General features: G+C 41.0%; 1 protein-coding gene across 1 annotated transcript in view; it reads left to right on the forward strand.

The window, feature by feature from the left end:
* PCCB (propionyl-CoA carboxylase subunit beta) overlaps positions 1–15158 on the forward strand; it is a 15270-nt gene extending 112 nt beyond the window's left edge. Inside the window, exons 1-15 of the mRNA XM_075201537.1 lie at positions 1–118; positions 361–480; positions 2683–2751; positions 2857–2913; positions 4217–4330; positions 5738–5848; positions 6990–7098; positions 8396–8516; positions 10898–10979; positions 11312–11435; positions 11757–11864; positions 12457–12557; positions 12884–12982; positions 13079–13178; positions 14866–15158. The exon at positions 1–118 is cut by the window's left edge and continues 112 nt beyond it. Of these exons, the coding sequence (XP_075057638.1) occupies positions 1–118; positions 361–480; positions 2683–2751; positions 2857–2913; positions 4217–4330; positions 5738–5848; positions 6990–7098; positions 8396–8516; positions 10898–10979; positions 11312–11435; positions 11757–11864; positions 12457–12557; positions 12884–12982; positions 13079–13178; positions 14866–14987 (1555 nt within the window). The 3' untranslated portion in view covers positions 14988–15158. The remainder of the gene's footprint in view (positions 119–360; positions 481–2682; positions 2752–2856; positions 2914–4216; positions 4331–5737; positions 5849–6989; positions 7099–8395; positions 8517–10897; positions 10980–11311; positions 11436–11756; positions 11865–12456; positions 12558–12883; positions 12983–13078; positions 13179–14865) is intronic.
* Positions 15159–15581: the final 423 nt, after the last annotated feature.

Here is a 15581-nt window from a genome sequence, read left to right on the forward strand (position 1 = left end):
GCTGCCAAGATGCCAGTACTCCATCAGTCATCTGTCCGTGCCGGAAAGGATCGAGAAGAAGAGGAATGAAGCCCTGCTTGGTGGCGGAGAGCAGCGGATAGAGGCACAGCACAGAAGGGTAAGGAGGGCACGGTGTCACAGTTACCTGGGACATCCCATAGGGGGCAGCACCACTCACCTGTAGCAGCAATAGGGATCACCTGACCCTGTATCTGACACTGGTGAAAGGTGCCAGCTGGTGGATCTGACATGGTGGTGGGGGAATGGGAATGAGGAACCGGTGAGTGATCTTACAGGGTACGTTGTAGATAAGAAGCTATTTTGACCACATGATAGAATACTATGTATTGTGTCTTCCAGGGAAAGCTAACAGCCCGGGAGAGGATTGGATTGCTGCTGGATGCTGGCAGTTTTGCAGAATATGACATGTTTGTGGAGCACAGATGTGCAGATTTTGGAATGCAAGAAGACAGAAACAAGGTACATTGTTCTCTTCTCCATGTCATAACCATATTGAGACTGGCTAGGTATAGTCTAAGTTCTCAGGCTGCATATTGCCCCCCTCTCCGTTATTGAAGCCTGAGGTGAGTGCTCCAAATCTCCTAGTGCAGTGCAAAATGCCTGTGGTGGAGGCTGGAGCCAAAAGGCTACTGAGGAATATACGGGTCTTCAGGCACCCTTTGCCAAAGCTAATGGGTCCCTTGACATCCCTGACCCTTGGAGCCTATTGGCCCCAATACAGGGCAAGGGTCTTCAGGCCCACTTCTGCTGCAAGACTCATTTAAATTATGTTCCTGTCTTAAGGAGAATTGATCAGATATAGTATCTTTGTTGATGCAACTCTCCTAATTCAGGGAAAATCACTGTGATTGATACAGAGGCTGTAACTGGCTTAAAAATAAAAGTTATTTTTGTACCAAGATGACAGAGAAAATTGTTACACATACAGTTTATGCAATAGATAGTATGCAATAACTTCTGAGCTTCTGCAGTGTTGATGGGTTTTTTCCTGAAACAAAAGAACACAAACTATAACTTGAGACAGTAGATGGCAGTAGCACTACAGCTAACATATCGGAAAAAATTGAGAACTACAGTAATGTCAACAGATGTCTTTTCTATGTAGTGTGTAGGTTATGTAAAGCTTAGTACAATTTTAAAATCAAACATTAAGACTCATTAGAAATTGTGGTGCCTTATCTCTGTTAATTACTAAATTTGAGTACAGAAACATTATTTAAAAATTCGTTTATTGCTCTATAGAAGCAGACGGAACATAACATTCAGTAAGAATTTTTTTTATTATTATTCAAATATGCCAATAGATATGTCCCTTCACAATATTACATGTGTAAATACTATATCCTCAACAATTTGGACTCTGAATCTGATCTTTTAACAGTTCTAGATCTTATCAACTTAGGTACAAGTAATCACTTATATGTGGATAAATATTTCTTGGACAAGGTATAATGTTTTATTTAGCTGTAACCCCACATTATCCCTATACTATTAACTATTTACACATGGTCAGGGACTGGTTAGGCAGCAATCATCTTCTGGGGGGTATATCTACTCAACTGCTGGTTTGAAAAAGTGGAGATGTTGCCTATAAAAAACAATCAGATTCTAGCTGTCGTTTTGTAGAATGTACTAAATAAATGAGAACTAGAACCTGATTGGTTCTAATAGGCGACATCTCTACTTTTTCAAACCCGCAGTTTAGTACATACACCCCCTGAACGTAATATAGACTTTGAATATCAGTGACAAGCTTTATTCTGCCTAAATGAAAGGACATTATTTACAGGTGTAGAAATCTGAGTGTGAACTTGTGGAAGGTACCAGACTTAAAGGCCATCTTCACTATTTACTAACTTTTATTCTAGGATTCCCTCTAATAACCGTTCTATTAATAGGAGCCCCCCCCCCCCCCCCCCCCCAAACTCCTTTACCTTTCCCAATACAGGTACTCTAAGCTATATTCAAATATCTGGCACTGCTGGAAATGGCTCTTTACTGTCCTTGGGAGGCCATTTAAACTGTTACCTGTATGTATTGTCACCTGTAATCCTAGAAGGAAAGGACTCAGATTGCATACTTTGTGTATATGCAACAAGCAGGGCCGGATTTACCACTATGCAACCTAGGCACTTGCCTAGGGCCCAGCGGTCCCCAGAGGGCCCTCCCAGGGCTGGCGGTGAGACCAACCTTTAAAAATGGGCCACTACTACTTATGGGACAGTGCTATATGCTTGCCCCCCTGGGCTAAAGTCTGCCAGCCAGGCCCTGAATAAGGCTATATGTTATGCTAAAAAGTATAGTGCTATGGATTTTTTCAGGGAGGGGACCCCAAACCAGTATCTTGCCTAGGGCCCCATGAGGTCTAAATCCGGCTCTGGCAACAAGTACACTTTCTTGGAGATAAAATTAATTTGTTTATTTACAATATTTGTCTTCTTAACTTATATTTGTTACTTAAAGAACGTTATGAAATATGTGCCCTATATCAAGGCTGATATACCGGCATTTCAAGCACCATTTGTTGCTCCGCTAAATGTTTTGGTACCTTGTTCTGCTATCAGTATGGCTTTCTTCAATTGATCTGATTTTTTCTTGTCATAGAGAATATTTTTATAGCAGGAGGTGAATATTGTATTTACATGTTAACTTTTCTTGCAGTATCCTGGAGACAGCGTTGTCACTGGACAAGGGCGCATTAACGGGAGATTAGTCTATGTATTCAGCCAGGTAATCACATGATTAGGTTATGCACATCCATGGAGTGCTGTTTCCTGTACATGGACCGTGTTAGTCTAGTTACTGATGCAGTAGTTGAATCTGTTGTTTCTACAGGACTTCACTGTGTTCGGAGGCAGCTTATCTGGAGCTCACGCACAAAAAATTTGCAAGGTAATGAACAGTAACCAGCGGAAATATAGAGTTGTATTTTAATTACAATTTTATGCATAACTATCGTGCAGCGGATTATAATTGGTGGTAGCTGTCATTGGCTCTCAGTTATCAAGTGAAGAAAATGGTCATTGGCCACCCAGTCACAGCACACAGTGTACAAACATAATAGTTTGTACTTAACACTCAAACATGCAGTAGAGAAAATAGTGTGATGTCTTATTATGAAACAATGTAATATATCATAGGACATTCACATTTTATCAATACACATGGGTTTTTGTGTGTGTGTGTGTGTGTATATATATATATATATATATATATATATATATATATATATATATAATGTGTGTGGTAGATTATATAGATATCTAACTATATATATCAGATACTGAGAATTACATGCAACCTAAAAATCAAGGGAATTGATACTGTGTAATTTGTCACTGTTGATAAAGTTAGTCTCTTGGCAAAAAAAAGAGACTGACCTCATCCATGCAAATTAGGGACTCTAGACATTTACACTGTTAGACCTGAGCAAGCATGAGAAAAAACTTCACACACCTTTAGTTTTTTGGCAGAAGCATGAATTTCCGTTAAATAATTGACTTTCGCTTTTGCGCCACCATCGTGCACTGCATGTGTAAATTTGACTTTTAACTGAATGTGTAGTCTATGAATAAAGTTGGGGCAATGAAGGTCAACTCATTCTGCTGTGTGGTCGGTGTAGAACTGGAAACGCCTATTGCCAAATATTGCTGACGCAACATACAAAGTTTTGCAGCCAAATGAAGAACGAAGTGACTATTTCACAGAACCGTTTTTGAAAGTGAAACTCCTCTCCGGTAAATGGCCTCCAGGCTTCTTCTCAAACCACTTTACAGTAGATGATTAAATTGTAAGCCGTAATCAACCTGTAGGTTCTGATGTATGGAATTTACAGACAAATACAAGTAGTAGCCCCCTGCAGCGCATGATAAGACATAGAATAGAGTGCAATAGATGAATCTATGGCATCAGATAACCATAGTCACAAAAGCATGTTGAGACACAGCCAAGACAAACTGTATGATGGGATTTGCTATATGGAGGATTGCATGATGAGTGTATACCAGAAGACAGCACTGACTAGCAGAGATATCACAGTATACAGATGTACATGTACAGTGATACTTATCGTGCTCATTCCAAGTCAGTGAAAAGCACTAGTGCAAGTAGCGTTATAATGCGATGATGTAGGCATTCTGTCAAGATAAATACACTGTGTTTTAGGATATTGTTTGACTTTCAGCAATTCTTGTAGATCATGGATCAGGCTGTGATGGTTGGAGCCCCGGTGATTGGACTTAATGACTCCGGAGGGGCTCGTATTCAGGAGGGTGTGGAGTCTTTGGCGGGCTACGCAGATATCTTCTTGGTAAGGTCCATGTATTCATTATACACTATAATACAGATGCCTCATAATCACAAAGGTCATCTCTTCCAGCAGATTTGTTTCATTCATTGCTGGTGAGACTATGGAAGTTATTGCACAATGTTCATGTAAGACAGTGCAACCCGGTGTTTTATGTGTTTCTGACAGAAGTTATATATTTGATGCCACCAGACGTAGAAGTTGGACATAGAAAAACTATACCACACGTGCATCAAACAGCGTGTTAGGGTAGTAATAATCCATCTTGTTAAAAACCAGGAATCCAGCATTCCTTTACGTGCAAAATAGAAAAATATATTCAGTCCATTAAAAGGCAGCAGAAATAACCATTATTCTTATCAAGGCAGTTGTATGGAAGTTATGTCCATTTCCGTGCCCACAAAACACCTTAAAAGTATATAATATTTCCTCCCTCATTTTGGATCTGTGCTTGCCTGAAACTTGAATTACTCACTGGATAAATAAGGTGGATGAATGGTTGGATTGTGTCTTGGTTGTTCCTGGTTAGACTTCTAGGGGCATATTCAATTAGCTTTTTGGTCCGTGATTGCACGCTGCTGCACGAGTTCCGTTACCGCAACATCTCGGATTTCCGGGCACACCCAATAGGGTTACGAAGGGAATTCTGCGATATTGCGGTACAGTGTTGTCACTTTACATAGGCAGCCGCGTGTAATCGTGGACATAAAAGCTAATTGAATATACCCCCTAGACAGCACAGCATGGTAAATTCAGTTGTTGGTGAGTTGGAGGGGTCATGTTGTGGAAAGTGCGGACTTCTCTGCCATTCACACCATTATGATTCCAAAACATATCATTGGTGCCAATGCATTTTTTTTTTATGTCCTACAGCTGTCAACCTATTGTACGGGGGAGATTCACTTCCTGGCAATGTACTGTGTGGACATCACTACAATGTCCGGTTGTGCACATTGCCAGCTGTTACAGTAGGAATATCCAGTAAGATTTGTGCGTGCCTCTATGAGGTGCGAGGAAATCTGAGTGGAGATTTCTGCCAGAACATCGGCTCGATTCATCTACTTGGTCGTTCCAGAGACAAATCGTGCTGAGTTGAATCTACCCCTAAGTGTCTAAACCAGACCTGGCCAGCCTGTTACTCTGTAGGTGTTGTGAAACTACAAGTCCCAGCATGCACTGCCAGAAAAACTGCTGACCGGGTATGCTGGGACTTGTAGTTTCACAACACCTGCAGAGCCACAGGCTCACCAGGCCTGGTCTAAATTAAATAACATTGGAGCCTTGCAGTACAAGCCATACTTTTACATGGGATGATTTATAGGAGGTAATTGGGGAATGCTGGAGCGGCAGCACAAAGCATGGCCATAGGTTTTGTATAACTGAATATGAACCTGTTTTTTTTCTCACCAGAGAAACGTGCTGAGTTCTGGAGTTGTGCCTCAGATCTCTCTGATTATGGGGCCGTGCGCTGGAGGCGCGGTCTACTCGCCAGCATTAACTGACTTTACATTTATGGTCAAGGTAAGAGATCTCCTGTAAGCACCAAGTATAACTGCAGCCTTTCTATCATACAATGCATTGATTCTTTTTTTTGACCATAAAGGGTTGGTAAGCCTGAAAGACAAGTTTAAAGAGAGAGTTTGGCTTCTCAGCTCCATCTTTATAGACAAAATGAGCCTGAATTCATATAATTGATCTCTAGTGAATTTATTTCATTTGACTAAAGTCATTCCGATGAAAGTTCACCTTTTTTTTAGCCTAGTTCATGCTACATTCTGTGGAGGAGGATGATGTACAGTGCTGCTTAATTGTTAAGCGTTCTAAATAATTAAGAGGAACTTGATGCAAACAAATAACATAAAACAGAAGGTAAATATGGCCCTGCCCAAATGAGCTGGTGGAAGGTGGAGACGTGAAAGGCTAACGATCGTTGTAAAAATCGTAAGACAGCCGGTTGCTGGCAGCCACGGTTAACCTTCACCATTTATCCCAACTGATCCTCCTTCCTCTTCTGGTTCTGGAGAAGGCTTTAGCTTCTGTGGTTCATGGGCACCGCCAGCTCTGAAGAGCTGTGTGCTTGGTGTTTCTCTAAAAAAAAAACTTTATATAAAGTATTAAGTGGGAGTTAGGAGACAGAGCTGATCTAAAATTCTAAAATGCAGCTACATCTAACTGTTGTCCACATGCGTGACTTTGAGGCTGTCGGATAAAAGCAGAATTCAAACTTTTTTGTTAAGGCCTTTTATTATTATTATAATTATTATTATTATTATTATTGTTATTATTAATAATAAATTATTATTTATTAATAATAATAATATTGTATGTGATTTGTTTCATGATCCCAATGTACAGATCTACACAATGTATCATTGCTTTATAAATAACTATGGCTCATGCTGCCTATTGGTGTACTATGAACTGGTCACATGACTGAGCATGCTGCCTATTGGTGTACTATGAACTGGTCACATGACTGAGCATGCTGCCTATCTGTGCCATTAACAAGGGACTTCTCTCAGTAATTATTGACATCTGGTTTTCCTGAAACTTAAATTGAGTGCAATGTAGCGGAAATTAACTGTAGCCTTTTGATAGTCCTTAAAACAGAAGTTATTCTGACAAGCCAATTCTTAAGTGGCTCCTGTTTTTACTTCCCCAGGACACTTCCTACTTGTTCATTACTGGCCCAGATGTAGTAAAGTCGGTGACCAATGAGGATGTGACGCAGGAAGACCTAGGTGGAGCCAAGTCCCACACTGCACTGTCAGGTTGTTATTCTGCAGCTAACTCCTACTATGTGTATTGGTGCACGGACCCTGTGCTTGTGGCAAATACTCCCCACGCAGGATCAGGCATCGGATGAGGACTGCATATTGTGCTAAAACAACATTGTTTATTAATGCTACATAAAAAGACAACATATTTTATAGGTCAAAGCATAAAAAATAACATAAATGAAATCCTCATTGCTTTGTGTTGAGATTATTTGTCACAGGCACAAAAAGTAAAAACCCTAAATCTAAACAGTCATTGTACTTTATATGTAAAGGGCTGACATATCATCTAAACCTGTGTATATTGTATAATCATTCATTGTATATTACATCACTGTGCGGCTTCTCAGAAGATCTAATCCAATATAGGTGGAGTATAACAAGATTACTTTTATGGATGACACAAGCAATATGGAAATAGATGTCATACTTTATATGTTGATAAAATACAGCTGCCTGCTCTGTTTACGTACAGTGTCGTGAGTGGGAAAGATTAGAGCATACACTGTGGGGCTTGAGCCGCTCGCTGTAGATCCACACAGGGATGCTCACTGTAGAGCCGTGAAGGGAACCAATCATCTTCATGTAAATCTGCATTGGCGAGTTTACAACAGAAAGATTGTAAGGAAGTAGTTTTTGTATTCCATTCCCCGTGGCTGCAGAGGTCATTATTCATTTTGGAGTACTGTAATGTTGCTGATTCAGTCTCCCTCTCATTTGCTGAGAATACCACTGGGGGAAAAAAATTATAGACATAATATCTTACTCAACATATCCAATAGTTTGATGTTCCAGAATTAGGAACAGTTCTGCATTTTGATTTGCAAGGTGATTAGTGTAAAGGCAGTTGTTTCCCCTAAAAGCTACAGTGCTCTTTATACCCACATTCGCTTGCCGCCAGGTTTATTTTCTGCTCAGAAGTGTATTAAAGGACAAGTAAATGCTACAGAAACCTCCTACACTGCAGACCTTGTCTGAGTCCTACAGCTGTTACAGGTAACTGCGGACTGGCATGGTGCTGTCATTATACACTGCAGGACTCTGTAGTGGTTGCAGTACCCATGTTATACCTGCAGGGGAAGTAGCGACAGGGGTGTATCTATGGTTTGAATAACAGTCGGGGCATACTGATACTTTAAAAAGTTTACATTTCATTATATGTCCCTATATTTATAACACTACTGTTCTAAGCTGTAAAGGGCACAGTATACGTGTATTTCCTCATCTGCGATGGTGAGTGGTGTTTTCACCATTTGGCAGATAGAACCTCAGTCTTCTGTCTGTCTTGTAGGAGTGGCTCATCGAGCGTTTGAGAATGACATTGATGCTTTGTTAAACCTGCGGGAATTCTTTAACTACCTCCCATTGAGCAACAAGGATCCAGCACCTATCAGAGAGTGCCATGACCCCAGGTAATCTTTATATTGTATATCTAGATCCAGTGAGCTATTGGAAGGTTTTGTTGGCCAAGAGTTTCCCACGTTCTGTAGAACCATTCCTAATAGATCCCATGACTCTGCACTGCTAGAGTTGTCTGGTATCGCTTATCTCATGCATAAGATCTTCCTATCAGGAAATAAACTATTTGTAGAATTGATTACAGTAATGACAATGTAGTGTATAACCTCTGACTTGGCCACTGTGGGCTGATTTTTACCTTGCCCAAAGGCAGAACCATTAATTTTGCCTGATCCCTGCACAATGGATCGGTGTTCAGTTGGGCCACAAATGGTGTACCAAATTGCACAGAACTGGTGTTGTGGTGATCTGGCTGAACAGCCGGATGAAGGGAGGATGATGACCTCACCTACATGGATTTGGAAGTCATTGTTCAAAATTCCAATCAACCCTGTGTGCACTGCGAACCTTGTATCTTTTTATTAGCATCAACACCAAATTCTTAGTGGCTCTTCTGAAATCGGGACTTTTCAGATGATGTGTCCTTTACCTTAATGACTACTTCCTACCCTCCATTTCTATCTGCCCCTATCAGTCCTTCTACCTCCACAGATCTTGTGCTTCTTGTTGTTGTTTTTAATCTTTTTCTGCCCAGGTATGACTGTATATATTTGGTATGGTACGCCCGTTTGTATGTTTACTACCTCCTGGGGGAGACAGATACCCCATCTGGCTCTGTCCCTAATAATACTCCCCAAAGATATCCTTTTATTCCTGTATAATATATTTCAATATAGTAATCTTACGAAGCTGCTATCTCTTCTGTAATGTAATTGTTAATGCTCATCTGTCCGTATATTTTATATTCCTTTCTAACATACAGTATGGCTGCTTATTGCAGACTTTTTAGTTGTTGTTTATTGGTGTTCTAGGAATATATAGTTGAAGGATGGCTGTTGTGCACATCTGTCAGCAGGAGTCTCTACACGTGTCTCCTTTTTATCACATCTGCTCACACATAGATGAAATGACATGTCTAGACTGGCTCGCCTTGCGTTCATTCCTTATTACAAACCTATGCAGAGGGTTGTCATCCAAATCCCATTAGCCAGTGATTGCGGAATTGTGGATGTGTTAGTCCTACAGCTATTCCCTGTAATAGTAGACTGACTAACTATTGTGAGTAGACTGTTTGGGAATATATAGACAGTATAAGACCATTCTAGACTTTCTCCAGCCTTTAGTCGTCCCTCCCTTAATATTATCCTCCTCTCATTACTTTTGGCAATGCCAACATCTCTCTTCCGCAAGTTTGATGTCTGGGTGTCATCAACTCCTCCCTGTTCTTCACCCCGACATTCAATCCCTCACCCAATCCTGCTGCTTTCATCTCCGCAATATGGTTAGTATCAATCCCTTCCTCTCCATTGATGCCACCAAAACTCTGATCTATTCTCTGATAATCTCCTGCCTTGATTACTGCAACCTCCTCCTTACTAGCCTCCCCTGCTCCTGCCTCTCGTCTTCAGTCCATACTCAGTGCTGCAGCCCGACTAGTCTTCCCCTCCTGCCGGTCTACATCTGCCTCACTTCTCTGTCAAACACTGCACCGGCTCCACCTCTGTTACAAAATCCTCTTCAAGCACCTCGCTCTAACTCCACTGCTCCTGTCTCCAACCTCCTCTTCATTCATAGTCCTTCAAGCACTCTATGGTCAGCCAGTGACTACCACTTCACCAAGCATCTGATTACCATGTCTCACCTCCATATTCAAGATTTAGGCTCTCCTAGCCTGCAGTACTTCAAACAATTCCTTAAAACCCACATGTTCAGAAAAGCCTACCCTTCCTCTAGCTTGCCCTCCTCCTGTTTGTTCTTCACTATCATAGTATACCTCGCCCTCATTCTTCCTCTGCTCCTCTTACTATCTGCTCTTGTTCATGTCTCCCTTCAGACTTCCTTTCATTTCACCTTGATTCCCCACTTTGTGTTTTCTGTCAGTCTGTCCTTTCCCCTTAGATTTTAAACTCCATCTCGTGTCCTCCTTCTGTTACCTCTCCCTTGCTCTTGGTTCCCCTCTTCTCCTTTTGCCTTTGCTTCTCCATCACTGCCCTGATCCTGTTAGTCTGTCCACACTGCTGGGCACAGGTTCAGCCTGCTTTAGTTCGCTCCCCACCTCTCCTCCTTCCCTTTCTTAGATAAGTGTTCTAGAATTCACTTACACCTTTGCCCTATGCACCTGTTCTCAGAAGAGTTGGTTTTAATTGCACTTTGTTTTTGTACTGCCCTATATGCTGTTTCTCTATTGTCCATGCTCGATGTACGGCGCTGCGCACCCTTTGTGGTGCCATATAAATAAAAGCTAATAATAATAACCTATCTTTCTGCCTCATAGCGATCGCCTGGTCATTGGATTAGATACCGTGGTTCCCATGGAGTCCACTAAAGCTTATGACATGCTGGATATCATTCATTCGGTAATACTGTCACTAAAACATTATGTTGTGTTGTGTTTTTAAACCTCCAATACCAAATACACTACAAACAGATCTGTACTGTGCTGTCTTCTATGTAGGGTCACCACATCAGCCGTCACTTAGTGGATACGGTGTTTGTTTGTGTCCACGTTTTAATGATAGAAGCATCAACACTGTTTAATGGATCACATCATTGTCTTCAAAATTGAAAAAATGTAAAGTGGTTTGACCCCAATGTTGACACTCAGACGACCTACAAATAAGTAATACAATATTAACATGTTACATACTATTTGCTGATTTATTGGTTGATATGATTTCTGTATCTCCAGATTGTTGATGAGCGAGACTTCTTTGAGATTATGCCCAACTATGCCAAGAACATTGTGGTTGGCTTTGCCAGGATGAATGGTAGGACGGTTGGCATTGTTGGGAACCAGCCGAAAGTTGCATCAGGTACTGGGCCTGCAAACTAACACAAAGCTGAAATGTAAACTGCTGTACTTCCTAGAGTGGATGTAGACAACCTGTGCCTATTGTGGAACTAGAAGTCCCAGCACACCGGGCCATTTTTATTTCTATTTTGGGAACAGAACCACAGGTTGCTCAGCCTATCCTAGATTAGGATGTTTTATGTGGATGAAAATGTCACCCTGTCTACACGACACAAATCACAAAAATTGGACATTTAGAGGCTTATATCAAAATGGTTTCCTTTGTGTGTTGGATAACGATTCCTCATTGTTCCCACACTTCATAACCTCTTCTTTCTTGCAGGCTGTTTGGACATAAATTCCTCCGTAAAGGGAGCTCGCTTTGTCAGATTTTGTGATGCCTTTAATATCCCTATCATCACATTTGTTGATGTACCTGGATTTTTGCCAGGTAACTTTACAGAATTTCCTTTTACCTTTTCATTTTGTTCTTGCTTTGAACATTATTTAGTCTCCATGGTGAAGGGTCCCATGCAAGTACCACAACAAACAGTTGTCAGTATGATGTGTTTTTTTGTCTGATGAAACTGCTCTATACAGTGCAAAATGTAAATGTATTGCATGAAATATATTTTAGTAAACTGTATAAGTACCTATTCTATGTGCTGTGGGTGCATCTTGCTATATTTTTGGATTTTTTTTTACAATGAGAAATATTGGACCTTTGTTACTACTGTCCAGTTAAGTCTATTCATTGGCAATGCACTCAGTGTTTATAACGGTCTGCCTCAGCCCCATAACCTATCCTCTGTATCTCTCCTGTAATAGAAAGTAATGTTACTGTATCCTTGTATAACACAGACGGAACGTTCTATTCCAATGAATATTTGGAATATTTATTAGAGAGGCACTGTGACATAATATGGGTTAGTTGTGACACCCCTACAGCCAGGGCACCTTCAGACCAGAATTATGCCAATGATCGGGTGCTTTGGTTGTGTTAGTAATGAAGTATTGACACCCCAGATCTGTGCTTCCTGTAGGCACTGCTCAGGAGTATGGAGGCATCATCCGACATGGAGCAAAGCTTCTGTTTGCCTTTGCTGAGGCCACGGTGCCCAAGATCACAGTTATTACAAGAAAGGTAGGCATGTAAACTGAGACTAATGGGCATATGCCAATCTAATGACAGCTTAAACCAAATCCGTGAAAGAAAATATGATCTGTTTGTAGCTGGATCTGGCAGAACTGAGGTTTGGTCTCCAACCGTTTGTTGTTATGATGGACTATCACACAAGACCCCCTTCCTCCTTGAGTGAGGAGTGTGTATAATGTGCTCGTCTATACAACAAACCACTCTTCACACTTTATAGCATACCAGTGGCACTATGGAAGACCGGGAAAGCCAAGGGTTGCCCAAGTTTTTCATTATAACGAACATTTTCTACTTTATTTCCTGTTTGATTCCAGGCTTATGGTGGTGCCTATGATGTGATGAGCTCAAAGCATCTTCGAGGGGATTTCAACTATGCCTGGCCAACCGCAGAAGTTGCTGTCATGGGGGCAAAGGTTAGGGTCAAATCATTAACAATAGTAATGTTTTAATACAAAGTAAATATGTGAAACAGTAGTAGTGTTACATAATGACCTAACTTCTATTATTAGGGAGCTGTTCAGATCATATTCAGAGGAAGCCAGAACCAGGCAGAAGCAGAGGCTGAATATGTGGATACGTTCGCTAATCCTTTCCCTGCAGCAGTTAGAGGTAAGGCACTTATTGGGTCTTCCCATTATTCAGAGCTGGACCTTCTTCTCTGCAGACACCTGACCGCTGGATTGGGGTGTGTCACCTCAGCCCCTCTATCTTTGCTTAAATTGTAGGCTGGTCAGTTACATGCAAAATGGGTTTGTTTCTTCCCGGATGTGCATATAGTGAGTCTGTCGTTCCACCCAATTGGGGCATGGGGCCCGTCTGTAGGACCTGAACCACGTGTCTTTACCACTTGCATTCTGTAGTAGAAACCTAATGATTATAGAGTAGTGGACAGTGGTGTCACTTTCCATAGCAATATATGGTGTGGTGTTGTAGCTTAACTCAAAGAATACTTGATCTTGGCACCTTTTCCTGAGTAGTGAACACCTATTTAGTATCAAAATGAATGGAAGACACTGTGGAATACACTTTAGGGTATATTTCTGGGGGCGCATTAGCTGTGTGAGTGCTGCAATGCAAATACAAGCAGAGCCTTTGTTAGGCTGGTGTACACAAATGCTTGTTGACCCAGTCTGTCCTCCTTACTCTTTTTGACTGGTGACTGGAGGCGGAATCCCACATAGAGTTGATTGATCGTTACAGAGACCCCAATGCACTGTACTCAGCATTCTTAGTAAAGAGGATAATGAAGCAGAGATGGGTGAGGGAATTAGAGCCTGTTCTTGCGCCATTGTTCCATCATCCACTTTCAAAAGATAGTCATTAGTAGTGTGCCAGGGACTGTTCATAGAAGTTCTGAGATTTAAAAGCTTCATATAGAAAAGAACTCTCCCTCATGTGAGAGGTTTCCTATTATTCACCTGTAAAAATGTAACAAGAACCTGAATTACCCAATGCCTTTGTGCACATAGCGTTAAGTATGAATGTTCGTGTCCTCACAGACTAACATTTTTGCAAATGGTGAATGCACCATGAATAATTACTGTTTGGTCTTTACAGATATATCTGTACAGCCATGAAACTGATGGATCTCCATAGCTACATCTGTCCACAGTGTACTCGCCATGTGGGGATAGCAGACACAGGGGAACCAGTGCTAACCTATAGAATAGTTGACCGGATAACTATGGAACAGCAGTCGCTCCATGAACCATGTTTCTTTGTGCAGAATGACATGCAACCTTCAAAGGGTCAAACAAAAACAAACCTTTGTTGCAGAAAATGACCATTCACAATTTGATCAGAATGTGCCGTAAGCATCTCCTCTGTATTGCAGATATTAAATAGCAATACCTTGCTCTCTGAAGTGTGCTGCTGTATTATGTAGCCTGTCATAGCAGTCATGCACACTTTCATACAGTTGACAAATTTAGGTGTATGGACTAAATCCTCTCCTTATGTGAACAGTTGCAATTTCCTTCACTCTAGCCAAACACCCAGCACATCCGTGTTTTTACTTTAAAGTTCTTTCAGTTAAGCAGATGCAACAAAGTGCAGTCTGTACCCATGTTATAGAAAAGAATTGTTAGTGCAGTAACCCATCTGAATAAGGTCCCCATGTCGTGGTAAATCGGAATTCAGTTTGAACAAACTATACACCAAGGACCTTGTTTATTTTAGATGCTATATGACTGTTATAGTTTGTTTTATTGTGTTAATTGCATCACAGTAGTGATGCCCTTTTCCAAATAGTTGACAAATTTGGGTGAGTGACCAAATCCTCTCTTCCTTTTTACAGGATTCGTTGACGACATCATTCAGCCATCTACGACACGCATGCGCATCTGTCGTGACCTGGAAGTACTTGCAAGTAAGCACCAAGTGAATCCATGGAAGAAACATGCAAATATTCCTCTGTGAGGCGAAACTGCTCAGTCAAAACACCACACATTCCTGTCTGGGAAATGACAAGATCGCGATACAAAGACGGATTGGTTTGTGTCAAACTGAATATCGAACACTACCATTAATGTCTGGATGTTTAATGTATGATACGGCTCAACCATTCACAATAAATCATTTTAGTTACAAGATGGGAAATGTGATTTTCTGCAACATATTAAATGATGATAAATATCCAAAGAGAGTAGCTAATTGCTGTGGATTGGGATAAAATCCTATGGTTTTAGGGTGTTTAATGACACCATTTCTAAGCAGCTGTGATCAGCATGGAAAATACAGCCAGTCACAAAATTACCTGTCCTCCCATTGAGAAATACCCTATATCTCTCAACAGTTTTTAAAAGGCAAAAATCAGGACAAAATAAGCCTTGCTCATCAGCTCAAACAATGGACCCAGCACTAATGAAAGGTGATGTATAAATAGCAGGTGACGGGGTGTTTGCACCAGCCTCATAGTGCCACCAACGTGGGAAATTGGACTGCTGGAGGAGAAGGGTATGATATAATGTATACAAAACTGAAAAGGTTATAGTTCTACCAAATAAGAATTCT

The sequence above is a fragment of the Mixophyes fleayi genome, chromosome 3 (assembly GCF_038048845.1).
Source record: "Mixophyes fleayi isolate aMixFle1 chromosome 3, aMixFle1.hap1, whole genome shotgun sequence".
NCBI classification, from domain to species: Eukaryota; Metazoa; Chordata; class Amphibia; order Anura; family Limnodynastidae; genus Mixophyes; species Mixophyes fleayi.